Source organism: Eschrichtius robustus, chromosome 20 (assembly GCF_028021215.1).
Source record: "Eschrichtius robustus isolate mEscRob2 chromosome 20, mEscRob2.pri, whole genome shotgun sequence".
Lineage (NCBI taxonomy): Eukaryota > Metazoa > Chordata > Mammalia > Artiodactyla > Eschrichtiidae > Eschrichtius > Eschrichtius robustus.
Window position 1 is genome coordinate 8,923,719 of NC_090843.1, and position 17,871 is coordinate 8,941,589.

General features: G+C 58.3%; 1 protein-coding gene across 2 annotated transcripts in view; it reads left to right on the forward strand.

Annotated features, from left to right (window-relative positions):
- Positions 1-17,871, forward strand: part of SEPTIN9 (septin 9) — a 140,719-nt gene that overhangs the window by 116,479 nt on the left and 6,369 nt on the right. For both annotated transcript variants that reach the window (XM_068531710.1, XM_068531709.1), the window contains exons 3-9: positions 10,212-10,403; positions 12,917-13,045; positions 13,426-13,507; positions 13,781-13,918; positions 15,876-15,993; positions 16,989-17,084; positions 17,382-17,478. In XM_068531710.1, coding sequence (XP_068387811.1) covers positions 10,212-10,403; positions 12,917-13,045; positions 13,426-13,507; positions 13,781-13,918; positions 15,876-15,993; positions 16,989-17,084; positions 17,382-17,478 — 852 coding nt within the window. The remainder of the gene's footprint in view (positions 1-10,211; positions 10,404-12,916; positions 13,046-13,425; positions 13,508-13,780; positions 13,919-15,875; positions 15,994-16,988; positions 17,085-17,381; positions 17,479-17,871) is intronic.

Consider the following 17,871-nt stretch of genomic DNA (forward strand, 5'->3'; position numbering starts at 1 on the left):
AGAGAATATTCTAATTTCATTCTTTTACATGTAGCTGTCCAGTTTTCCCAGCACCACTTATTGAAGAGACTCTATACCCCATTGTATATTTTTGCCTCCCTTGTTGTAGATTAATTGACCATAAGTGTGTGGGTTTATTTCTGGGCTCTCTATTCTGTTCCATTGATCTATGTGTCTGTTTTTATGTCAGTATGGTACTGCTTTGATGACTGTAGCTTTGTAGTATAGTCTGAAGTCAAGGAGTGTGATTCCTCCAGCTCTGTTCTTCTTTCTCAAGATTGTTCTTATAGCCATATCTCTGACATCTTCTCCAGGGCAGTTTCTTCTCCAAGGTCCACCCACCTCTGTACATGTGTCTGGTTTCCAGTGCCATCGCTGTCCTGTTCTTTTTCGTTCACCCGCATTTCCTGAGCTGGTTAATAACAGTGTCTCTGTCAACTTAGTCACTTGTATGAGAAGTGGGGAGTTGTCTTTGAGGCCCCTGTGGGTTTTGTCGGTTCTAGTTGGGGCCTCGTGGAGGTGGAGGTTTAGGATGAGGATGGACATTTTGACATCTGCTTGGCATCGATCCACCTGGAACCTCTGGCTGGGGCACCAGGTGTGTGGGCCTCTGATGTGCCAGGGTTTGCCTTCATCAGCACTGGTGTCTTGGGGGAGCTGTAGGTAATCCTGAGAGGGCCCTGGAATCCTGGACCCTGTGCTGAGCCTGGCGGCTGGCGTTGAAGAGCTTGACCTGCCAGGCTTGGCCTGCGGGCTCCTTTTCTCAGGAGTTCATGGAGACTAAGATGCTAATGCACTCAACAGGCCTTTCCAGATGGCTGGGTGGGATTCCCTCCCGGCAGCTCCTGGGGAGAGCACCCAAAGGAGGGAGGGGCTGGAGCCCTGAGGCCTCAGAGCGCTACCCCAGCATCTGGCACTGTCTTGGTCTTTGCTGTAGGAAACCTGTACTTCTTTTGGCCTTTTCTTGGCCTGTGGAGTCACCCTGCCTGCCATTCACTAGCTCTGTGACCGTAATAAGTGACAAAAGCACTGTAGGCCTCAGTTTCCTCATCTGTGAAATGGGGAAACTAACAATACCTGACGTATAGGGTTGTGATGTTCCCTCAGTTGGTGCGTGGAAGGCGTTTAGAATAGCGCCTGGTGCAGAGCAAGCCCAGCAAACTCTGGCTGTTGTGATTTGCGTCATTCCTTTGTTTGTTTGTTCATTCGTTCGGCAAACATTTAGTCTTGGACTTGCCACGTGCCAGACCCTGCTCCAAATGTGGCAGCACAGGAGTGAGCATAATGGCTGAGGTTTGTGGCTTCGTGAATCTCACGTGGGGGGGACACGTGGCAAAAGTAAACCACACACATCACTGTTTGTTTATCATTGTGGAGACTGTATAAAGTGGAGCGCAGGCCCAGCAAGAGAGCAGTGAGGCCCGCTGATCTGGGTGCCAGGCCGGGCCCTGCAGGCCTGTGCAGCACCCAGGGAGGTGGGAGGGAAGGGAGGGGCAGCTCTGGTCACTCTGTCCCCCTGGCACTTCCTCCATCGGGGACACGCCCGTCTTTAAGAAGCCTCTTTGCAGGGGGCAAGGAGCATCTGCTGTCTGGTCCTGGCCCTGGGCTCAGGTGCTCTGGTGGGGGCTGCGGCTGTCCCCTCTGCCTGCAGTGCCGCCTTCCCCGTGGTCCCAGAGGGTGGACTCCAGGGCCGCTGGGGATGGGGGCCCCTCTGCTGCGTGCATAGTTGCCAGATGAAGCCAGGAGACTGCCTGACTGCGAGGAGCACCTGGGCGAGGGTGGGATGGGGGAAGGAGGGCTTCACTGAGGGCGGGGTACTGGCTGGAGACACAGTTTCCTGCAGGAGGAGTACATGGTGGTCGGCTCCCGAGGACCCCCAACCTCAGACCTCTGAGTGGGTCCACCTGGATCTGCCTGGTGACACTGGCTCCTGTTGGGTGGCCTCGTGGGTGTCTGTAGACAGGTTGGCTTTGCCTTCTGCTTGGTCACGGTGGGCAGTGATTGAGCAAGGCCTGTGCGGGTGTTGGCACCGCTGTGCCTGGGGAGGATCGGGTGAGATCGGGAGCACTGAGTCGGCTTTACCCCGACAGCTTTGTCCTGGGCTGTGTCCCTGCCGGTGACACGGGTGCCATGTGGCTGCCCCCTCTGGCTGGGAGCAGCATCTGGCAGCGGCCCAGGGGCCCTTGCTCCCACAGAGCCACCTCCGCATTTGGCAGATGGGGCTGATGCTCGGGGAGGATGGAACCTGCGGGGACGTTTCTGGGCAGCAGGACAAACAGGGAGGGGGCGGGCGGAGAAGGGTGACCCCTGGGTGTTGCAGGCCTGCCATGCCGAGCCCCCTCCCACGGCCGCCTTGGGGCTGAGATGAAGTGTGAACCCCCCTGGGAGGCGTCCCACCTGGGAGCAGGCTTCTCTCTGGGCGGTACCTCCCAGCCAGATGTGTGTCCCACTGCCCTGGTCCCGGCGAGCCGCAGACAGCGATCCCAGCCCTGGGGGTGGGGGGAGAGTTTCTCACTTGGAGCAGAAGTCCGAAGCTGGCGCTGGTGACTTACAGTCCCCGTGAAGGCGTGTGGAAGAGGATGGGACTCCTGCCTCCCCGATTTAGAAGCACCGACCCCCCTCCCCCCACCCTCAACTCCTAGAACAGGTGGCCCAGCAGGCCCCTGGGGGGAAGGAGAGGGCAGCCCCATCGCCGGCGGGACCAGCTGCCACCAGCCTGTGGGGACAAGGGCTCCCCACCAGGGACGCGGGCCTGGGCTCAGAATGGCGGCCTGCGGAGAGAAAGCGCCAAGGTTTCCTCTGGCTGGTCTGGACATCCTTGCAGGGAGATGGCGGGCTGCTTCCACGGCCAGACGGCACGGGGGGTGCGCAACAACCTCAGGCCTGAGTGGGGGCGTCTGGGCCTCAGCTGTCCTCCAGTTGTGCAGCTGGCTGGTGGGCACTCACGGGCACAGCGGGTTCTTTTCAATCCGTCTCTACCAGCAGCGTCTTCGTTTCTGTCGTAACATAACAGCTCATTGAGATATAATCCCCATCCCATACAATTCACCCATTGAGCGTGTGCGGTGTGCGTCAGTGGCACTTCTTCACAATGTGGAAACGCCGTCCTCGTTACCTAGCTCCAGAGCGTGTTCATCACCCGAAAGGAAATCCCATAGGCATGATGGCGCAGCCCCTGGCAGCCACGCATCTGCTCTCTATCTCTATGGATTTGCCTCTTCTGGACATTTCATTTAAATGGACTCATACCGTATGTGGCCTTTCACGTCTGGCTTCTTTCATTGTGCGTAATGTTTTCAAGGTTCATCTGTTGTAGCCTGTCAGGACATCAGTGCTTTTTTTTTTTAATTTTTTTTTTTTTTTTTTTTTTGGAGTATGGTTAATTTACAATGTTGTGTTCGTTTCTGGTGTGCAGCAAAGAGATTCAGTTTTTACATAAATATATTCTTTAGCATATATATATGTATGTTCTTTTTCAGATTCTTTTCCATTTTAGTTTATTACAGGGTATCGAATATAGTTCCCTGTGCTCTACGGTATGACCTTGTTGTTTATCTATTTTATTTATAGCAGTTTGTATCTGCTAATCCCAAACTTCTAATTTATCCCTGCTTCCCTCCCCCACCCTTTCCCCTTTGGTAACCATAAATTTGTTTTCTATGTCTGTGGGTCTGTTTCTTTTTTGTAAATAAGTTAGGTCATTGTATCATTTTTTTAGATTCCATGTAAAACTGATATCATGATATTTGTCTTTGTCTGACTTACTTCACTTAGTGTGATAATCTCTAGGTCCATCCACGTTGCTGCAAATGGTATTATTTCATTCTTTTCTTATGGCTGAGTAGTATTCCATTGTATACGTATGCCACGTATCCTTTATTCATTCATCTAAGACATCAGTGCTTTTTTTTTTTAACGTCTTTATTGGAGTATAATTGCTTTACATTGTTGTGTTAGTTTCTGCTGTATAACAAAGTGAATCAGCTATACGTATAATTTATATCCCCATATCCCCTCCCTCTTGCGTCTCCCTCCCATCCTCCCTATCCCACCGCTCTAGGTGGTCACAAAGCACCGAGCTGATCTCCCTGTGCTATGCGGCTGCTTCCCACTAGCTATCTGTTTTACATTTGGTAGTGTATATATGTCCATGCCACTCTCTCACTTCGTCCCAGTTTACCCTTCCCCCTCCTCGTGTCCTTAAGTCCATTTGCATCTTTATTCCTGTCCTGCCCCTAGGTTCTTCAGAACCTTTTTTTTTTTTTTTTTTAGATTCCATATATATGTGTTAGCATACAGTATTTGTTTTTCTCTTTCTGACTTACTTCACTCTGTATGACAGATTCTAGGTCCATCCACCTCACTACAAATAACTCAATTTCATTTCTTTTTATAATAAATGAGTAATATTCCATTGTATATATGTACCGCATCTTCTTTCTCCATTCATCTGTCGATGGACACTTAGGTTGCTTCCATGTCCTGGCTATTGTAAACAGAGCTGCAGTGAACACTGTGGGACATGACTCTTTTTGAATTATGGTTTTCTCAGGGTATATGCCCAGTAGTGGGATTACTTGGTCATATGGTAGTTCTGTTTTTAGTTTTTTAAGGAACCTCCGTACTGTTCTCCATAGTGGCTCTATCAATTTACTTTCCCACCAACAGTGTAGGAGAGTTCCCTTTTCTGCACACCCTCTCCAGCATTTATTTGTAGATTTTTTGGTGATGGCCAACTCTGACTGGTGTAAGGTGATACCTCATTGCAGTTTTGATTTGTATTTCTCTAATTACATCAGTGCTTTTTATGGCTCATATTCCATTGTGTGGATTTACCACATTGTGTTTATCCTTTCATCCGTGGGTGGACCTTTTAGGTATTTCTCGAATAGCTACTTTGTGCCACTCCCTGGGCTAGGATTGGGGGTACCGCTGAGCGAGCCATGGCCTCGGGTTTGAGGAGCTTGTGGGGTAGGAGCTGGGGGGGGAGTGCAGGGCAGGCTGGAGGGACCTGCAAAGGACCACGTGGAGCCAGGACGAGAACCCGAGGCCCCTGGTTCCTGGCCTCGAAGACTTCAGGGGGGCGCTGCACCTCACTTTGACTGCAGGATGACCGTGTCACCTATTGTCCAAACCGCAGCCTTTCTGAGCACCACCTGGGTTCTGTTAATAATTAGGCTGGATACCAGAAAAATTGAAAGCAGGGACTCAAACAGACACATGTCCACCCATGTTCATAGCAGTATCATGCATCATAGTCAAAAGGTGGAAACCACTTAAGCATCCATGGACAGATGAATGGATAAACAATGAAGTACTATTCAGACGTAAAAAGGAACGAAATTGTGACACAGGCTGCAACAGGGAGGAACCTCGAGGACATTATGCTCAGTGAAAGAAGCCCGACACGAAAGGACAAATACAGCATGACTCCACTTACATGAGGTTCCTAGTGGAGCCTGATTCACAGAGACAGAACGTAGAACAGAGGCTACGGGGGGAGGGAGGAGTTAGTGTTTGGTGGGCTCAGAGCTTCTGTACAGGCTGATGAAGGCGTTGGAGGTGGGTAGTGGTGGCGGTTACATGCCATCCTGAATGTATTTAATGACGCGGACTCAAACACTTAACATGGTCAAAATGGTCAAGGTTGTATGTTGTGTCTGTTACTGCAGTAAAGAAAGTGATTAGGAAGTGGAGGGAGGGCGTAAACTGGCGTGTTAAGGTCACCCCCCCCCCCCCCCCGCCCCCGACCCTAGGTGGTCACTTGGGCTTTTCTTCCCCAGAGGAGGGTGGTGCTGTGGTGGGCAGGGATGTTGCCCTGGGCCTGGGAGCCTGGGGAGAGAGCGGCTGACCCAGAGTGGCTGACCCGGTGGAGCAGGGGTGAGGCTTCCCCAGGGGTCACCACCCCCACCGCAAACCTACATTCCCTCCTCAGAGTGTGGCTCTGGGAAGGAGGGGATATGGTGGTCCACACACCGCCCCCACCCCCCGCCCCGCCATCCCCTTTCCCAAGGGGTTCCCAAGTAGGAGCAGTGAAAAGTAGCAGCAGCTCGTGCTGTGTGACCTTGGATAAGTTACTTAACTTCTCTGAGCCTGAGTTTTCCACATTTAAAGACCAGGGCTCCCTCTTGCTCTACTGGCCTGAAGTGAGAGTCACCTTGGACGTAAACGTGAAACCTCTTATTTTTCTGTTAAGAACTTCCCTTTCCTATTAATAGCATTTGATGAAGTTTGGGTGTGAAACAAAAACAGGTAACAGGGCCATGGGGAAGAGGGTGAGGCCTCAGCCGCAGGCAGGTCACTGGAGGAGGTGGATTGGACACAGGTCTGGGGGGCGGGTCAGGAGGTGGCGTCTGGCCTTCGTGGAGGGTCTGCGGGCAGCCTGGGGCAGCACAGCCCTCCTGCCTGTCCCCCCCACTCCACGCTGAGGGGAGACTCCTAAGACCCCATTCGTTCAGGAGTATTGGTTGAGTGTCCCCTCCTTGTAGGTCTCTGGAGGCTCAGTGGGGATCCATACATGTCACTGCCATACTCACTGGAGCTCACGGTCTGTGGGGAGACATGGATATTAATCAAATATCGCAGGAGTGAATGTGAAGTTACAGGGCTGATTAAATTCAGTGAAGGTCTCAGGTTGGCCAGACCGCTTCCAATGCATTTCAGAAAAAAATCACTCTGGGGACCTCAGTTTCCTCATTTGTACAATGAGTAGGTTGGACAAGAATTCTGTGCTGTCCAGTATAGTTGCCGTATGCCATGTGTCATTCTTTATTTGAAGTTAATTAAAATTAAATAAAATAAAAAATTCTGATCCTCCGTTGGACCAGGTGCATTTCAAGCACGCCAGTCACATGTGAAAGCAGTTGGTGATTCTGCAAAAAATTAAACATACGATTACCATTTGACCCAGCAATCCCACTTCTGGGTTTACACCCGAAAGGTTTGAAAGCAGGGTCTCGAGGAGATATTTGTACACCCTTGTTCCCAGCAGCACTATTCACAGGAGCTGAAACATAGAAGCAACCCAAGTATCCATCAAGGAATGAATGGGAAAGCAAACTGTGGTCCATCCGTACAGTGGAATATTACTCAGCCTTCAAAAGGAAGGAAATCCTGACACGTGCTACAACATGGATGAGCCTTGAGGGCATTAAGCTCAGTGAAACAAGCCAGTCACAAAAAGACAAATACTGTATGACTCCACTTATATGAGCTACCCAGAGTAGTTAAAGTCATAGAGACAGAAAGTAGAATGGGGACTGGGGAGTTCGTGCTTAATGAGGACAGTTTCAGTTTTGCAAGATGAGTTGGGAGCTTGGGTGCACAACATGAACGGACTTAACACTCCTGATCTGCACACTTAAAATTGGTTAAGATGGTACATTTTGTGTTATGTAATTTTATCACAGTTTTTGAAAAGTCACACGTGGCTGCCACACTGGATGGTTATGGTGCTGGAGTCGCCGGTCTCCGCCGTCCCATCCAGCCGGCTGGAGCCCCCCGGGGCCTGCAAGGGGTCGCGGACAGCGTCTCTGGGCGAGCTGGCCTGCCAGGGCCTCTACTCTCGCCCGCGGGGTCCTGAAGGCAGACCCCAAAGCCTCCTGGCTGGGTGGGCATAGAGGGAGGGTCCCGTGTCTGCGGGCCATCTGGGTGGGCACAATTGGGGTTGCCCACTAGGGGGCCTCCCAGAGGAGGAGGGACCTTGCGGGAATGTGCCCTCACCTGTGCAAAAGGCCAGGCCTTTCCCTCAGCGGGAGGGATGGTGCTTGTCATGTTTTTATGATTATTTCTCAAGCAGGGCCCTGGTGGGCAGGATGTTTGCTTTGGTTTGAGTTTCTGCAGTGGATGTTGGTGCCTGTGGAGGGGCCGGCTGGAGTCTCTCTCGCTCTGCTGCTCCCAGGGCCCGTGGAGGGAAGTGAGGGGGTTCAGGGGACGCCCCCCACCCCCCCGTGCTGCTCGGGAGGGGGTGAGGGATGGAGGGAGATGTAGGGGTGGGGTGGGGGGGCTGGCCCAGTCCCGGGCAGAATGGCTCCCAGACCCGCAGACAGATGGAAGCAATTTTCGGTCACGTGGGGCAGGGCTGAACTGCCGTCCTGAAAGACAAGGCCCCATGTCTGTCTCCAGGAAACAGCCCCAAAGCCACACGTTCAGGCCAGATGCAGCTCTGGTCTTTGTTTATTTAAAGATGCCGGAGCCCGGGGGCAGAGTGTTTCTGAAGAGGGAACAGAGGCACAGGCCTTCCGGGCCATGCAGGGAAGAGGCCCGCGAATAGCGGTCGAACGGGGGTCCTTGCCTCCTGGGCCCTTCGCCTTTCCCCGGCCTAGGGCGGTAGTGGGGGTGGACCTGGAACCGAAGCCTCAAGCATCAGCCTGTTGTTAGGAGAGATGCGTGGGCCCCCTGGCAACCCCTGGCGCTTTTATATGCATTATGTTACTTGCTCAGCACCCCTGTTCTGTGAAGCAGGAATGGCTGTGCTTGGTCAAGGGCAGAGGAGATGGGGAAGTTGCTGGCTGACTTGAGGATGAACCAGCGACACCCCAATTTCTCGGATTTGTAAGCAAACGGTGCCCGTCATCTTTCCTGTCTTACTGGCCTGGGCCTGGGCGTGGGAGGAGAGGGTGCTGGCCCCCATCTCGGCTCCCTCTGACGCTCCTGAAGACACATGTGGCTGCAGAGGTGTGAGCCTGGGGACGGGGTAGAGTCCGGTTTTTTCCCCAGGAAGTGGAAAGGCAGTTCATCTGAAAGCTCAGCAGTGACCTTCCTGACCTGGCGACCTGTGTCCTGCTGCTTCCTGGGGCAGGGTCGGAGGGGGTGGGCAGGAGGGCATGTTTGGGAAGGCTGCTTGCCCACCCTGGCGGTGGGGCACGCCCCCTGGAGCATGGGGCACCCGGAGCCGATGCCCACGGAACCAACAGCCTTTCCCCAGGGGCTGGCGGGAGGGGCTCGCGGGGCCGGGGGAGGCATCTGGACTCGCTGTGTGGTCGCTTCCCGTGAGCTCAGGGTGCCCCAGGAGGAGAGACGGTGATCCTTCCTGGGAGGTAGGCTGAAGCCGAAAATCCTTCTTAGTGGGAAGAGCTTGGACCCAAGGGGGCAGGGAAGGGGAGCTGGGGGGCCAGTCGGGGAGGGTGTGGCCTGGGCATGTGCCATGTCGGGGGCTCAGTGGGACGCGGCCAAAGTGCTCCAGCCGGACCCTGGTGGGGAACCTGCACCGTCCTGAGCGCCCTGACCAGCCCTGCTGGCCGGGTGCACCTCAGGTCCCCACTGGGGGTCTTCTGGGTGGCATCCCCCCACCCCCAGACCTCCAACCTGGGCATGTGGATTCTTGAGTGCAGCCCGGGAGGAAAGGAGGAAGCCTCTAACCTATAGACCGCAGAAGCTTGAGATACTTCGAGCATCTCAGCCCCGGCTGCCTGCCTGCAGACATGAAAGCAAAACCTCCTCCTGGCCTGTGGGTGTGAGGCCCACAGGTGCTGGGCGGCCAGAGAGAAGACTGCCACCTGGATCCAGTCCAAGGCGGGGAGGCGGGAGCAGTGCCCCAGGTGCTGCCCAGGGCCCTCTCCTTCCTGCCATCTCCCAGGAACGCTGGGCCTGGAGGAGCTAGCTCTGCATCCAGGCCCTCCTGCCTGGAAAGAACGCCCCTCGTCCCAGCACTCCTGCCGCCCCAGGGCTATTGGCTGGTACCTGGGACTGAGCCAGTGCCGGCCCCCTCCATCCTTCCTTCAGAGGGCTGTCCTCTCCTTTGTCCTGGCTCATGGGTTCACCCAAACCCTGGCTGTTTGACCCCCAGGGCCCCTTCGGCCGTCAGGCTGCAGCAGGTGTTGGGGCCAAAGGTGAAGGAGATGGGGGGGGGGCCCACCTGGGTGCCCCGGGCAGGGCAGGAGGGTGGGGGGGCAAAGAGCGCTCCCCGCCGTGCTCAGGCTAGTTCTCCTGGGTGCAGCTCAGGTGAGATAGAGGAGGGTTCAGGGGTCAGCCCTGCCCTGGAGCCTAGGGGAGGGCCCCAGCCTAGGCAGGGCTGGTGGCTTGAGAACTGGAGTGAGGCTCTGTGGGCCAAGCTGAGTGGCTGCAGGACAACGTGGGCCTCTGGCTGCAGCTCCGGGGCATTTCTCAGGGCTCTCCCGGGCAGCTGAGCCTCAGTTTCCCCGCCTGAGGATGTGGGGGCTTAGCAGACGCCTGCATGTGACCCCCTAACGCGCCCGCTCCTCGTCCCGCAGCCACCGAGGCAGCTCCCGGCAGCGTTGGCGACATGGCCGACACCCCCAGAGACGCCGGGCTCAAGCAGCCGCCCGCGCAGAGGAATGAGAAGGCCCCCGTGGACTTCGGCTACGTGGGGATCGACTCCATCCTGGAGCAGATGCGCAGGAAGGCCATGAAGCAGGGCTTCGAGTTCAACATCATGGTGGTCGGTGAGTCCCCGGTCCCCAGCACTGCTCAGAGCCACACGGGAAGCCTGTCCCCGGGCCAGCCACACGGGCTCTGCGGCATCTTCTCTTGTAAAACGGGGGCGACAGACCTGGCCTGCGGGACAGATTGCGAGTGGCGTCGTGTGTGTGTACGCGTGCCCGCCGGGAGCGTCTCAGCCTCCATCAGCTCTTCAGCAGGGCCTCTGCCCATTACATTAAGAACCCCGGAGACAGCTCGGCCCCGGGCCGGGCAGGGGCTCAGGAGACGACACCTCTCTGACCAGTGGCCTCCGCCTTCTGCTTTTACCTTCTGCTGAGGCATCCCCATCGCTGTGGCTCAAGCCCTGGGTGGGCTGACCCCCGCACCCAGCAGGCCTGGCTGGAGGCTCCCCTGTGGCCTCTGCAGAGCTGGCTGGATGGTCACGGGGAGGGGGTGGTCATTGATCAGCCCGGCCCAGACAGGGTTGGGGGGCTAGGCTGGGGGAACAGTGGGCAGCCCTTGCTCCCGAAGACTCTCAGGTCCTGTTCAGTCCTCACAGTAACCCTGTGAAGGGAGCGCCCATTTTACAGGCAGACATGAGGCCCAGAGAGGGCATGATGAGGTCATTCAGCTCACAATCCGGGCTCCATGCCTCCGCCCTCCTTCCCACAGCAGTGCCCCCGCAGAAGATGCAGCCGGGGTGGAAGGGCGCCTGTGGGGGGGTCCGCAGACAGGGGGAGAATCCCAGCCTTGCCCCTGCTAAGCTGCCTGATGCTTGCCCAGACTTCCCTGGGGTTTCTATCAGCCTCAGTTTCCTCATCCATAAAATGGGATAGTCCTGGGGCAAATGGGAGAACGTGTTCGGCCCCTGGCATGGTCATGGGCACTCAAGAAGATTTCAGAAGCAATTATGAGGATGGTGGTAATAAAAATAATAATAATTACAGGATAAACTTTAAAAATATCCTGGTTGGCATCTCCCAGGTGTCAGGGGCCATGGCTGGAATATTTGATGTAGCCCCTGGCCTGAGCTTGGTGGGGACACAAAACCATTGGGCAGAAGGGGAGATGGATGAGGAGGGGGGCCAGTCCTCGGGCTGGTAAACAGCTCAGGCCAGGGATTACCGACGCCACCCTCTGGGGGATCCACACTTTTCCCTGAAAGGTTATCAAAGTTGAAAAATCAGTGTGATTTAATTTTTAAAAATAACGTTGGTTACCATGGCCTAACGCCAGCTCGGCGCAGAGGCAAAACGATGGGGCCCCAAGTCTGGAGTGTGTGAGCCTGTGTGCATGCGTGTGCGGGTGCGTGCATGTGTGTGCACGTGTGTGTGCATGTGTGTGCACGTGTGCATGGTGCTGAGGTGTGCCTGGTGCATAGGAGGCATCTTATAAGTGTCAGTGGCCATTGCCGCTCTTAACCCCGGAGGTGGAAGGTCCTGGCTGGGGCCCTGGAGCTGGGCTGCTGCTTCTAATCCTCAGTCTGGACTTGGCCTCAGTTTTTCTCATCTGTCTGATGGGCTAATGACAGCACCTGGTTGTGAGGGTTAAACTGCCGCTCTTAGGACAGTGCCTGGCGCAGGGCGAGGTCTGCGTGGGCGGGACGTGGGTCAGCAGCCGCGAGGCGGACCCTAGACTCAGGGTGACTTAGAGCAGGAGGGGCCTTCCAGTCACGACTGAGTCCAGGTCCCCTCCCTGTTGTGCCCTCTGCCCTCGTCCCTCTTGCTGTAGGAGGGGACTGTGGGTGACGTGAGGTTTGGGCTCACAGCCCGGCCAGAATCTCTCCTGGGGCCACACCAGGGGGCGGCTGATGCCCCGGGGGCTCACTGGCCCCTCGGCCCCTCAGCTGCCAGGTCTGTTGATGTGGGTACTGGTCAGCGCTGTCCCTGCCCTTGGCAGTGAGGCACAGCTGCCCACCATCCGGGGCCCCGGTCAGGCCTCCTGTACCAGGAAGAACTGCAGCAGTGGCCTTTTATGGAGCCTGGCGGTCACTTGGCTGCAGGCTGTGTGCGCTGAGTGTGCCGACTCTTCAACCGAGATGATCCTGGGAGGCGGGGAGCCCGGCCCCCGGGGCTTTGGACTGGAGCCCCACAGTGTGGGCAGCCTGGCCCTGGGGGATGCAGACCCTCCAGCCTGAGGTCCCAGGGTGGGGGGCTCTGTAGGGCTTTTCCCTCAAACCCCACGTCGATCCCAGTATGCCCAACAGCTAAGGGTGGAGCTGCACTGGAGGGGCCAGCCCCCCACTTTGCCTCCCCAACAGTGTTCTGCATCTCAGCTCCTCCCGGGCACCCCAGGACCTCGCGTGGGGCAGTTTGACCATCCCTGTGGTCAGAAGGCGAGGGGTCCGTGTCCTGCTCTGCCACAACACACTGTGAGAGCTCGGCCACCACCCGGGCACCCTCCTGCCTCCTGACCTCCCCCTGACCCACCCCCAACCAAGGTGTGCTGGGGGGCGATGCCCAGGCATCACTGCATCGCAGGCCCGTGACCTGCCCTCTCTGGAGCGCCACGCCAACCAGCCCCGTTCTCTCCCCAGGGCAGAGCGGCTTGGGAAAGTCCACCTTGATCAACACCCTCTTCAAATCCAAGATCAGCCGGAAGTCAGTGCAGGCCACCTCGGAGGAACGCATCCCTAAGACCATTGAGATCAAGTCCATCACACACGGTGAGTGCCGGGCGGGGGCTGGGGGGAGGGATGCCAAGTCAGGGACCTCAGGTCCCCTGAGCTGGTGACTCTCGGCAACACCTCTGGGCACGTTGAGACTCAGGGTGAAGGGTGAGGGGTCAGGGCTGCTCTCCGGGACCCCTGCAGGCCCTGGTCAGAGCCCCCTGGAGATAGCTGAGTTTTCCACCAAAAATCATGGGCAGGGGGTGCCCAGGATAAGGGTCATCAGCTCTGCTGGACTTCCCTGCTGCAGGCTGGCATCAACCTGGGGGTGCGCCAAGTGGGCTTCTTTGGGGCAGGGTGGTGAGGGAGCCTGGCTGGGGTGTCTGTACGGGTCCTGGGTCTCCCCCTGAGCTCGATGGGGCTGGGATTCTGTGCAGATATCGAGGAGAAGGGCGTCCGCATGAAGCTGACGGTCATCGACACGCCGGGGTTCGGGGACCACATCAACAATGAGAACTGGTGAGGGGCTCCGGGGGCCACTTCCCCGGGTGGAAGAGCCCTAATGGGGCTGCTGGGAATCTTGCCCCTCCCCCCGACCCCTGAGGTCAAAGGTCAGCATGGGAGGCTAGTGCGGGTCTCTGCTCTGCTCAGAATGTCAGACGCCTCCACACGTGTACGGGCGTTGGGCTGGGACTTGGGGAATTACGGACCTGCGGGTGGGGACGGGGGCCTGCCCCCCAGCTCGGGTGGTGGGGGTCCCGCGTGCAGGCTGACTGGGGCCTCTCCATGCAGCTGGCAGCCCATCATGAAGTTCATCAATGACCAGTACGAGAAGTACCTGCAGGAGGAGGTGAACATCAACCGGAAGAAGCGCATCCCAGACACGCGCGTCCACTGCTGCCTGTACTTCATCCCCGCCACCGGCCACGCGTAGGTGCACACAGCCGAGGCCTGGGGCTGGTCTGCCCTGAGTGCAGAAGGGCTGGGCGGGCCGTGGTCAGCAGCCTGTGTGCCCCAGTCTCCCTCTGCCCCCAAACCACGTCCCACCCACTTGTGGACCCTGCAGCTTGCCTGGGAGGCTGGAGGACCAGGCGGGCCCAGGATGGTTCGGGGCCTGGACCTGCCTTCTCAGGCCGGCCATCCTGGTAGCCCTGGCAGGCGGGTTAAGACTCCGGCTGTGTGTCCTTAGCACCTACCCGCTCTTCCAGGGTGGCTGTCGGTCCCTAAGGGGGGTGATGACGATGTGATAACAGTCCCCGGCGGGGACCACCAGCAGGGTTTAAAGCACAGAGAATGGGCTTGGCCCCTGGCAGGGCTGGATAAGGGCTGTCGGTCGAGGCCACCTTGGTGAGAGCTGTTTTCTCCTGCGGGTTCTGTCTGCAGCTAGAGGTGCACGCACAGGTCAGCGAGGCTGGCCTGCGGTGGGTGCCCCGGAGCAGGGGTTGGGGGGGGGTCTCCTTGCCTCCTTTGAGCAGGGGTGGTCTCCCCTGTGAGGGCAGCTGGGCTCTTGATGGCCTCATAGACCTTTTGTCCTTGGCTCCCTGTGGCTCTGTCTGCGCCAGATACCTTGGTGCCTTTCTGCCCGCTGGTGGACACCCTCGGGCTTGTCCTGAGTCAGGACGTGGGGAGGAGGTGGACCCAGCACCCAGAGGACAGCAGGAGCAGTGGGGTGGGGAGGCAGCGTGGGTGGATGGAGAGGGAGAGCTGGGGCCCGGCGTCCTGCTGGTCACCACGGCCTGAGCCTCTGGCTCTTTCTGGCTGTTCTACCCTCGGTTCTACTCGGAGCAGGAAGCCCAGGGGTTGGGGGCCTCAGCCCCACAGGCACGTCCAGGAAGGAGCCCGGCAGGAGGCGACAGGCCTCGGCTGGGGCCTCTGTGGGAAACCAGGCCAAGTCCCCGAGCTGCCCGCAGCGAGGGTCAGCTCAGGGGCGAGGAGGCCCGGCACCAGAGCAGGGACCGTGGCCAAGCCTCTCCCTCTCTGGGGGACAGCGGGCTCAGCCGTGGGCCCCACGGCAGCTGGTCCAGCTGGTCTAGGCTTTGCTCCACTGAGGCCGACGCTGGGAAGCAGAGCCAGCTGGCGAGCTGAGGGTGGGCACCGCTGCTTCCGCAGGGACCCAGCTGGGCGCTGTGCCGTCCCCTCCCTCGGGTCCCGGGCCCGTGGGGCTGGGGTGGCCCCTCGCCCTCCTCGTCCGGACTTCCTCCTGGAATCCGCCTCAGCCCCACCCCATGTCTGCGACTGACTGAGCCTTGACGGGGGAGGAGAGCAGACGCAGCTCTGCTCCTGGTGGGAACGTGGTGCCCGCTCCTGCGGCCCTGCCCACACACCTGCTGAGCAGAGGTTTCGAGTCGGTGGGGGGCAGGGAGGGGCTGGAGGGTAATAAGCCTCTCTCCACATCTGATCTCAGGCGCACTGGAGCCTGTGGGCGGGGGGGCTGGGACCGCCCCAGAGAGCAGCCTCCCAGCCCGTCCCAGGAGGTGGGGCCGAGTGAGCTCCCATCCCTCCTTCCTCTCCCCCGTAGCGAGGACCCACGGCACGATGGCCACCTGAGCCGGGGGCAGGGGCAGCACTTCTCCGAGTGGACACACTGGGGCTTTGGGAGCTTGTGTACGAGGGTGCTTGGAGCAGGCCTGCCCCTCCACCCCCTGCTGCCCGGGCTCAGTGTGTCCCAGGAGCCCTTTTCCTTCTTCTGTCCCTCGCTCCTGGCTTGGCTGGAGCCCTCAGCCCACAGCCTTCACCTTGTCGGCGTGCACCCACCTGGGAGCCCCTGCAGGCACCCCAGGGGCCTCCCTCAGCTCCATCCAGGCTGGAGTAGGCCCCCCTCCCTCGTTCCTGCCCCCAGTTCCCACGTCCCTCTAGCCACACCCTCACCCATGTCCTTCCGCTCCAGCCTCAGGCCCCTGGACATCGAGTTCATGAAGCGCCTGAGCAAAGTGGTCAACATCGTCCCGGTCATCGCCAAGGCTGACACGCTGACCCTGGAGGAGAGGGTCTACTTCAAACAGCGGGTAGGGCCCCATCTCCGCCCAGCTCCCTGGCCCCCTGCCCCTCTGTGGGAGCGAGGCGGGTGAGGGGCCGTCAGACAAAGCATGCCACGTTTTTATTAGATGGAAGAGATGGTCCGAAAGGGACAGTCTCCACCAGGGGACAGCTGGCCGCTTTCTTCTTTGCCACTGTCCCGCTTTGGGCTGCTGTCCGAGCAGGAGGTTGAGCCCTGGGCCGCTTCTTCCTAACAGGGCCGCACATCAGAACCACCTGGGGAACTTGAAAAACCCAGGTGCCTGGGCCCCCGCAGAGCCTCCACCTCAGTGGGCGTGAGCAAGGAGGCCCCTCAGTGTAATCCCCAAAGCTCCGCCTCCCCCCCCCCCTCAAAACCGCCCCGCGGGCCTCCGCTCACAGCCCAGGTGCCAGGGGTTTTCCCAGCATGCTCAGGGGAGGACGGTGCCCTGGTAATGGGTGCGTCTGGAGGAAAAAGGAACGAGAAAGCTCCCAAAGCTGCACACAGGCATTTGCGCTCAGGGCAGAAATGGCAGCTGTTCACCGGGATGTTATCACTGAACATCACCCATATGGGTAACTGTCGCTGCAGAGGGTGGTGACGGTTTAACACAAGCAGGTGCACCTGTGCAGGATGGTGAGCTGCAGGGAGAGGCTTTCCAGGTAGAGCTCAGGGAGGGGAGGACTCGGCAAGCCTGAGTGATTTTCTTGGGGGTGTGATGAGCTGGAGGACAAGGGCAGGGAGATACCCGGGACAGAGACCCGGGTCCCTTTGGCGGCTGCGGCCTCCTCTCCTGGCAGGCAGGTCTGCAGCTGCCCCTCCTCCACTCGGGAGGCACAAGAACTGGAGAGTAGCAGGGTCACCAGCCCCCCAGAGCCCACCCCTGATCCCGAGCCTGGGGCCACTCGTTTCGTGGAGGCTGTGGCATGAGCAGATGCCCCAAAGCTGGGTTTGTCCTGCTTGCTGCGTGGACGGTGCCCGCATCTCTCCCCTCTGGACCCCCAGATCACCGCAGACCTGCTGTCCAACGGCATCGACGTGTACCCCCAGAAGGAGTTTGACGAGGACTCAGAGGACCGGCTGGTGAACGAGAAATTCCGAGTAAGTGGACCGACCAGGATACTATTCCCAGAGGCCTCTCACTTCCTGCTAGAGGACATGGGTGGGGGTCTTCCCGCCCCCTCCAGGGCGTCTGGGGAAACGGGTGGGAAGGCCTTGAGCCATGAGAACGTGATGTTCTGGGCTAGGAGGAGTCGGTGCCAGTGTCCACATGCAACCTTCTCAGGCCAAGGGTCTTAGTGCTGGGGGCCTGGACTCCGGGCAGCTCCACCCAGGGGCCCAGGGAGTGGACTGGCCTTTGCACGCTCGAGTGACCAATGCTGCCTGCCCTTCCCCCAGGAAATGATCCCGTTCGCCGTGGTGGGCAGTGACCATGAGTACCAAGTGAACGGGAAGAGGATCCTTGGAAGGAAAACCAAATGGGGCACCATTGAAGGTAATCGCTGAGCTGATGTCTGGGGCCTCCAGACAGGTCAGAATAAAAGTTGCTTCTGCTGACTGGGAGCTGCGTTCATCTATTGCATTGCCCACCTAGCCATGGCGAGGGGTCCCATGGTTCCCGCTCGGCTGGGGGGAAATGAGGGGGCAGGTGGCTCGTCTGGGACCCACAGCCGTTAGCTGACGGAGCTGCGCCTCCACTCCCATCTCCCATGGGCGGGGAAATATCCAGGGAGGAAGGAGGTATGACGGGCACTGTCAAGTTCTATGTCCTGGTGCTGGGGTTTCACAGGCGTGCTGTGTGACCCTGGACAAATCACCCCGCCTCTCTGGGCCTAGGAAAGGGCTGGGCTATAGCTCTGTCCAGCTGAGAACCAGATGCCCTCCCCAC